The sequence below is a fragment of the Ruditapes philippinarum genome, unplaced genomic scaffold (genome assembly GCF_026571515.1).
Source record: "Ruditapes philippinarum isolate M1 unplaced genomic scaffold, ASM2657151v2 ctg2167_1_1_1_1, whole genome shotgun sequence".
Taxonomy (NCBI): domain Eukaryota; kingdom Metazoa; phylum Mollusca; class Bivalvia; order Venerida; family Veneridae; genus Ruditapes; species Ruditapes philippinarum.
In genome coordinates, this window is record NW_026852183.1 from 77,684 (window position 1) to 86,655 (window position 8,972).

The 8,972-nt window shown below is 31.7% G+C and overlaps 1 protein-coding gene across 1 annotated transcript; it reads right to left on the minus strand.

The window, feature by feature from the left end:
• Positions 1-1,205: 1,205 nt before the first annotated feature.
• On the minus strand, positions 1,206-8,965 carry LOC132751872 (uncharacterized). The gene is made up of 5 exons (XM_060742083.1): positions 8,845-8,965; positions 4,558-4,680; positions 3,876-3,953; positions 1,741-2,461; positions 1,206-1,297 (listed from the first exon to the last, which is right to left on the minus strand). The coding sequence occupies exons 1-4, from the start codon at positions 8,936-8,938 to the stop codon at positions 2,334-2,336; spliced, it is 423 nt and encodes a 140-aa protein (XP_060598066.1). The 5' UTR covers positions 8,939-8,965; the 3' UTR covers positions 1,206-1,297; positions 1,741-2,333.
• Positions 8,966-8,972: the final 7 nt, after the last annotated feature.

Genomic DNA, 8,972 nt, shown 5'->3' on the forward strand with positions numbered 1-8,972 from the left:
TTTGACACCACTAAAAACACGAATTTACAATGGTTTCAATACAGAAATGTACACAAAATACTTGGCACAAACTAACTTTTGTATAAGATACAATACAAAGATAATCCAAACTGCAGTTTTTGCAACAAATTTTCTGAAAGCTTGGAACAACTTTTTTGGGACTGTGCAGTTGTTTTCAATATGTTTCGTGGTCTTTTTGAAAATACTCATTTGCATTTGATAAGAATATAATTTTTTTAGGCATACAAATGTTGATTATGAAACCAATCTTTTGCTTTTGTTTGAAAGAAGTATATATATTTTTGTAAAATGAATTTTAAAAGGCCATCTATAGAGGCTGCTAAGCATTATATTAAGTACCAATACCAAATCGAGAGAGAAACACAAAAAATTAGTAACAAGGTAGATATTTTTGACAAACAGTGGGACAGTTTGAAATATATTTTCATTTCTTCATATCAAGATTAGTATGTGATAGGGACATTGTATTATTGATTATGATGATTATTAATTTTAAATACAATATGACTAGAAACAGTTTTCATTCATTAGACTACAGGTTACAAAACTATATATTGAAAAGTTAAGTGAGATTTTACATTAATCACAGGCTTCTATTTTTTTTAAAATGTACCTTGTGTGTGTTTGTTTGTTTGTTTATATGTATATGTGTGTGTGTGTGTCTTTGTATGTATGTATGTTTGTATATATGTATTTATCTATGTTCAAAATAAACGGGGTTACCCTTTAAGGGCCTCAAAAAAACATTTCAAAATTATTTCAATAGCGCTTTCAATGCTTGTTGTGCTTGTCACGAGCAGAATGTTTTAATCATCAAGCAAACATATCAAATGACGTGTCGTCATGTATAATGAACGTTAAATGACAACTTTTTCGTGGCAAAACACAAAAGTTATTTTGATTGTTTAAACCGTAATATAATATCACGGACATTTAGCATTATTGCATTATTTTAAATTCTGCAAGTGATAAAACGATACCCATAAAAGGGATGTTATTATGTTAACACGAATATTATCATTTGACCACAAATACTCGTACATGCAATATATTCACGGATGTTCATGAAGTTAGAGGATTAATGTGTGTTCGATTGATGCATATGTAGTACAATTGTATTGATACACGATTCTAATTGATTATAATAGGGATAGTGAATCAAGAGAATATTGAAAGCAACAAATACCTTAACTGTTATGTCTTTTGCCATTGTGCGACCTGAAGTATGCTTGTCCAGCTCTCTGCCATTGATGTCGCGGAGTTGCTCTAACAATTTCTATCAAATGAAAAAGAGAATAAACATTCAATTTGCAGAAGGATCATTTTAAAAATATTCAAGAAACAAACAAAAACTTCCCCAACTATGTATGTTTGTTTGTTTGGTTGATTGGGTTTCAGGTCACATCGACAATGTATAGGTCATGGCGACGTTCAAGCTTTACTGGTGGAGGAAGACCTTAGATGCCCTACCGTGCATTATATCCGACTCAAAACGGGTACCTAAGTAATAAGTAGAACCACCGACGTTCAGTAAGCTAGCTTGATAGCTTCATTACATGAAAGAATCCAAAGTCCCTGTCGGGACGAACCTACAGCGGTAATGGGCAAGTGGTTCGAGTCAACGATCTTAACCATTCGGTCACGGACACCCGTGTATGTATTCGTGCACGCAACGTTTATTCGTTTTTGAAAATTATTAGAAACTTAAAATGTACTAACTTTATCCGGATCTCCAACATAAACAAATTGTATTTCGACACCTTTCTCTCGAATATCAGCCACTTCTTCTTTTTCACGACTGAAATACTGGACAAGAGGGTTGCAAATGCGGGACAATAAACGCCCAAATGTAGATTTGTTTGAGTATAAAAAGTAAATATTTCAATTTCGGAATAGACCCAATCAAAAAGTTTTATCTTCAATATTCTAATGATACAAAATAATTAAGGTACATGATTCATAAAACTTTCATAGAGGCAGGCAACATTATATTCGACAAATAAAAGCTTCTTATGTAAGTCAAACCTGCACTGTGCATATCGTTTTATTATGATCACATGTTCACATTTCTGCGAAGTAAATTGTATTCCCTTCAATCGGTTCAAAAGATGCAAACCGGACACGAAATTGGTAACAGACGTACGGATTGTATTACGAGAATATAAGAAGGTTTACATATGTATGAGGTAAATGTGTTTTATATTTGCATTTGTGTAATTATTGAATTTGAAGTATGTTATGATACTGTTTCCGGTGTTTTTCTTACACTTTTTTATCGAAAACTTTACAGCAAGTCTTGCAACAAATGGGTATTAGCAAAGTTGTTTTACTTCTCTTTTGTTTCCATTATGTTTACGTTTAGCATCGAAATCAGTTGCTCTGCCATCAGTTATAACAATAATCTCACGTAATAATGTGTTGTTCGTAGTTGTAACATAATCTACAAATTAAAGGAAATAATTGGGAGATTCAATTTCAAAATAAATCTTGTTCCATTAGAAGACTGGTTTTGTCCATAGCGTGATCATGTTTGTAAAACAAGTAGAGTTATTACATTTTTAAACCTATTCATCAAGGGCATTATTAAATGATCTAAAATAGTTGTATCTATATGAAAACATTTCCAAATGTCATCCCTGATACCTTATGACAACAGTTTTGACTGTTACAAATACCAATGAAATAACTGTATACTATCAATGATGGTTTAATTACCATCAACTAATGTTTGTATATATATTGTCATGTGTAACTCATTTCAAAAGAAAACAGTTTGTACAAAAATCAACAAATGTTTGGTAGTCCTCATCAAGTTTCAAATCACACTTCGTCATTGACATGCCCTCTTTGAGGGTCTATTTAGAAGTATGAATTAAATTTGTAATATGTTAACCTAAATGCCTTAATATTTCAGAGTATGTTGATATAAAAATTCAAAGTGGTAAGAAAAGCTGAGAGGACTTACAATAACAAGAGAGCTGCTGATAGAAATAAAAATCATTTTAACTCTTGCAAAACCTGACTGCATCATCTATATCTTATTTTTACCCCTCACTTAATAATATATCAGAGTATGTTAATATAAAAATTCAAAGTGGTAAGAAAAGCTGAGAGGACTTACAATAACAAGAGAGCTGCTGATAGGAAAAAAAATCATTATAACTCTTGCAAATCCTGACTGCATCATCTATATCTTATTTTTACACCTCACTTTATCAAGTGCTTTAATATTGGTCATTCCTGATATCCCAATCACTGTTTTTTAACCATAAGACAAAATAACATAATTGTGATAACAGAACTACTTAAATTGGTTTAGAAGAAAGATAGAAATATTTAATTAGGAAACTGATACTTAGTACATTATTTGTGAATTCTGATTCTACTTTCTTCCAAACCAGTTCCGACATTATTAAAATATAATGAACAAACTATTTTTAACTGTAAACCTGTTGTTGAATACTGGCGTATTCTTATTTCATGAACATTTAAAAAAGTTGCATATTGAAAAGGCATCATCATGAACCACCTAAATTCTGACAAAGGTCAAAAGTTCATGAATTATCTAATTGAAAACCATCTTATTAAAGTTTAGATCTTCGAGTTTTTACATAAGTTTAGAGCTTCGCGTTTCTACATATAAAAGGTAGTATTAATATTAAATTTAGATTTTAATCTGATGTTATTGTATTAAAGACACGATCAAGATTAAATCCTTTATTTTAAATCACATATTTTTATCTACAGCCGAAATATCAAGTCGTTAACTCTTTCGCATGCTCTCGAGATACGTGCGAGAAAACTTTTTTGGAGAAAATATTGAAACCTTGTTATTCGTGAATAAAATTACTTACTGCATGGGCTTAATGCGGCATTCTTTGAATATTCAAGTCCAGTTGCCAAATCACCATGACCAGAAAGTGGTAAGTTTTCTGCAAGGATAACGTTTCATAATTTGATTCGATATAGATCTGTCCAACATTTAATTATCATTTCAATATAGGAATACATATTAAATGATAGTAAAAGAAAGAGCTATCGTTCCATCATTTTAGAAAGATAATTGTTCAATCAGGTAATATAAGCCAGTTCCACATTAACTTATGTCACACTATGCCTCAGAAACCACTTTTTTTAAAAAATTCAGTAGGAATTTCAAACATGTGCATAATAATGTATTGATAATTTATGAAGAACATGTAAGATGTTTAACAATTTAGAAAGTAGCGCTGAAAGTGACTTATATGTCCTAAAGGTAGCAAGGTGTAAGCAAAGTAGTAGTTTAACTTCCATACAAGATACAAATTCACTATTATTATACCAATTGCTAAGTTAACATAGTAACAGAAGTAAACGATAGTTCATATTCATAGCAAAAACATATTGTTTAGGAAAACTGTGACTAGATACCAAGATTAAAAAAATGTTTTGAGAAATAGAAAAGATTGCAAATGGGCCGTTGATTAATTTTGTTAAACGCCACTTGCAATATAATGCTAGAAGAAAATAGGTTTTGATATAAAATTTATTTCTTACCAATCGATTCCAAAAGTGTATTAACATCTTTGGTCCATTGCTGAAGCAATTTCGTTTCTTCCCCAAATGTTACTAATGATGTAAAGTAGCACCTGCTTTTTCTTTCAAAATCGTCCATTAAAGCTTGAAATGAGTTATGTGATATTAGGGAGGATCAATTTTGTTTTCATACATTTTATACACTGTCAAATTATAAAAGGATATGTTAGGTATATTTACAATCCGCGCAACAAATTTTTCATTTAAGTACCAATTTCGGTGTGTATAAGAATAGTTCGACCCCAATGAATTAAAATGCCGAATGATACTTTATTTTAGACCCTACAATGTTGCTTAAACATAGTGTTGTTTTTATCAAAACATTACAAAAAGTAGCAAACTAAGTATTGTCATGAATAGTCTAAACCACTTCTTCTTATTGCACTATTTCATTGACCTCTACCCAACCTGTAATTCAGACATTAGCCAATAATGGGCACAGCTTATAGTGTGCAAATGTCATAGGGTAGTAATTATCAATAAATAGAAAACGAATGAATACTAATTTTAATCTTTAATCAATTGTTATGTATGCAACATATTATATGTATATAGTATTATCACTGTTCTATTTTTAGAACATAAACTACATGTATGTACTAGAACTTGCTTAACTGTTGTAGAAAATTCTAGATTATGATTCGTGCATTATATTTAGATAGAAATTTCCAGATTATTCTTTGTTGTTGAAAGTGCTAGATTATGATTACTCTAGAACATAATAGACTATTCTGGAATGTTCTTAGTTTTTATATATATATATATATGGGATATTTTTCATTACCTTTATCTTTTAAGTCATCAGTTACTTTTTAAGTCATCAATACATTTGTAGTATTATTCAACTTGGATATTAAGTGATTTATTGGAGCTTGGATTATTTTTAAAATAGTTTAAATTATTCTTGTGGATTTTATTGTGGGGATTTATTCTAAAGTGTTCTTGAATTTAACTTGGATTTAACTGTGCTATTCAAAAGGGGATCATTCCAGGATCAGATAAGACATTTGAAATTTATATTTTTATTTGGACTTCAGGTATTTGTAAAAATAAATTCTTTAATATTTTTTCTGTAATAAATTTGTTATTGTAACAAGTTTGTTGCTGGCTTTTCTTTCTCGTTACGCCTGGCTCGTAATACAATAAACTCATTGTTTTCACTATTTGTAGACATATATAAATTATATATGATAATATTATATATTTCAATTTCTTACGCCAATTAGAATCCAAAAAAAAACAATAAAATATTTGCACGAGCTAGCCAATGACCGACAAAGTTGTGTAGGAGCATATTTGTCTCGGAGCACATTTGTCTTACATGAGACAGATGGGATCTCAAAATGTATACCCCCATAAATAACTCATTTGTGTGGCAAATGTGCTCCGATTAAGTTTTTTAAGGGACAAGAAAACACATTTGTCTCATTTCATTGTTTTATTGATTATGTGTCACATATTGCCCCACGGGAGTTTTTTTTTAAGAAATTGAGGTTAGCCGTTTAATCTCATGTCAAATGTGATCATTAATAGGTTTGTGTGTGTTTTTATGCAATTTTAAACCTAAAACCTACAATGGAACGATTTATTCTGATATCTGAAAATCAAGAAGTTGGATTGGCTGAACCTAAAGGCGTACAATGAAACATACGGAATCATGTTCACGATCGTACAATGGTGAAAGTGCGGTGTCACAATGATACGATGATGGTACGATGGTGAAATACGGTGGTACGAACGCGAAACCACCATAGTACGATTACTTGTTTACCATTTCGCCGGAATCTAGTGTCTCACTTCGCATCTAGTATGTCGACTTGAGATAGGAAAATCCTTTGAGGCCATATACCGCTTAATGATATTTCCTTTATATTCTATATAAAACTGACATTCTTCAAAGAGCTACAAAACATAGCTAGACCAATTTTAGAGTCTCATTTAAAATGCCTTTTGAGTTATGACAATACCGATATAAAATGAAAAGTAAAGGTCATGTATCTTCAAAAAAAAATTCTAGCGTCACATTTCTTACTGTAAAATCAATTAAAAATCACACTGCTGTGACGTGGAAGAACCATCAAAACTAAAATTAAAATTCACTTTATCAAATACAACCTTTGCTCGCACTTTGTCCTACCACAATGTCAAACTATATCTATGATGAAATTTAAACAGAAAACAGCTTAAATTAAGACATCTATGGCCATGCAGTGTGACAAAAAATAGTGTCCAATTACCAGTCCGCCATTACGCGACAAGGCCAGATGGCTACCGAGCTGGTTCCTTTACCATAGTAAGGCCTTTGAGAACCACAGACATGAAACGATCCGCGATAATTTGTCGATAGACACGCAAAGCGATATCCCGGCACAACATAAAGCGATGTAAGATATCATTGCAAGATCTCATGTTACAATATCGTGCCTCGCTAAGTGACTCATCGGAATGTCGCGTCTCGTCCGATTCTGCGATACCCTGCATTCTATAATTATGGCATTACACGGATTCTTTTTGGGACTCATGCACGTTGTAAGTGCTTTTTCAATGGCGGATCTGAAATGCAACAATAATCGGAAAATGGCGATATTTTTATATATATTTCTGATGATCATTTAGCTGTCTCTGTGGCCGGGTCATTTCAAAAAGACCTCTTGCATCTAACCGCTGTAGGTTCGACACTCACTCGGGGAGACGAACTATTCATGCGAGAAAGATCGTACAGAGTCAAGATGCGGATTAACTATCCGCGTGCGCTCGTAATAGTTATAGCATGCGCACGCAATGAACAATAGCTTTCGCGTGCGCACATAATAGTATCGCGTGCGCACGTAAAAGAATCGTGTGCACACCTATTAAATAAAAATATTCTATGTCCCCTTTATGCAAACGTATATACTACCTTGTTGTTGCTTAAAAATTTTTTTGAAGCCTCGACAATTAATAACGATAAAAATGGACTCGCTGCATATGTGTTTGGGTGCTGGATACCTCAAAAACGGTGTTTACAAATACAGAAAACCAGAGCAATGGGTAGTAGCCAGTATACGGACGGGTATAATTATTACCTTTTTGGAATTGTTTTAGAGAATATGAGACAAATCTGCTTTGAGTGTCCTTTCTTTTGTGTGTCGAACACATCTGTCTCATTGCCAATTTATCGCAAAATTAATTGTTTACGAGCACATTGGTCGTACCTCTTGAAACAAATGTGCTCCGAGACAATTTTGCTCCTACAAATCTGTCCTGCGTCGTAAACACAAACCAGGCATTCCCAAAAGAAGACATCATTATGAAAATATTAGACTTATCAAAGACAAGATATTAAACATGTTCATTAAAATGGACACACAATTGCTATATGAAATTGAACGAATATCAATGATTGAAGTAGAAAACTGTACAAAAAATGTAATTAAATGTGACTTTTTGAAAAAAAATGTATTTTATCATTATTATTAATATCATTATCATTTCTTATCTTTATTTATTTTAAATTATTTGATTATTAGATCTTTGATTTTGTTCCTGTTTTTGCTTTAATTTGTATTCCGTGAACATTTAATCTCATATTATTGCAGTTTTGTTATCAATCATATACTCTTAACATCTAAGATTGCTTAATTTCTGACTAAAAAGATAAATCAAATCGATGTATGTTTTACAATATCACATATTGCTACTAGGCTCTTATTGATCAGTTCATTTGTCTCAATACTGGTACACCATAAAAATGCAAATAATGGTTTTAAATTTCTTCTTTGTTAAAAACCTAGCTCAAGCTATGTAAGTGCTGAAAAAACTAAAGGAAATCATAAAAACGGTTCTTTGAGTTCAAAAAGCTTTGCTTAGTTTTCTTTTGCACTTTTAAGTACATTGTTTTTCAGACCATTAAGATAATATGGCTATGTAAACATTTCCAAACGTTATAAACACTTTGAAACAATGGTCACTGATGTTGGGTCACCTAAGGTGTGTTTGAACGAACATTGTTATGTAATTATAAGGGTTTTAAGTATCAAAACGGTTTGTGTCACTTGGCATTTAACTCTTTGTTAACCATCATGGTTTTGAATTTACAATCGCGACAAACATACTGATAAATAATAAATACTGCATTTTAGGATAACTCATAACAAGTGATGTGGTAGAAATAAGTGAAAGTGTTAATAAGATTATTATTGAAAACTCTCTGAGATTTTGTTCTGCATGCTCATATATATATAGTCTCCTTGCAAAATAAAGTCTTACCTGATATGTAATCGTAGACAAACGTCCTTGCATCGATCAAAGCATTATTTAATTTCATACTACAAGAAGTATCGATGCAAAAGACTGTGTGCATGCCATCAATAGAACGGAGTTCTGTCTGTTTTTCT

Excerpts from the sequence above, each read along its gene's own strand:
- LOC132751872 (XM_060742083.1), bottom strand. The coding sequence starts at position 8,938 with ATGCACACAGTCTTTTGCATCGATACTTCTTGTAGTATGAAATTAAAT. Across the intron at positions 4,681-8,844 it reads TGTCTACGATTACATATCAG|CTTTAATGGACGATTTTGAA; the intron begins GTAAGACTTTAT and ends ACTCATTTCAAG. Across the intron at positions 3,954-4,557 it reads TACACTTTTGGAATCGATTG|AAAACTTACCACTTTCTGGT; the intron begins GTAAGAAATAAA and ends TTATCCTTGCAG.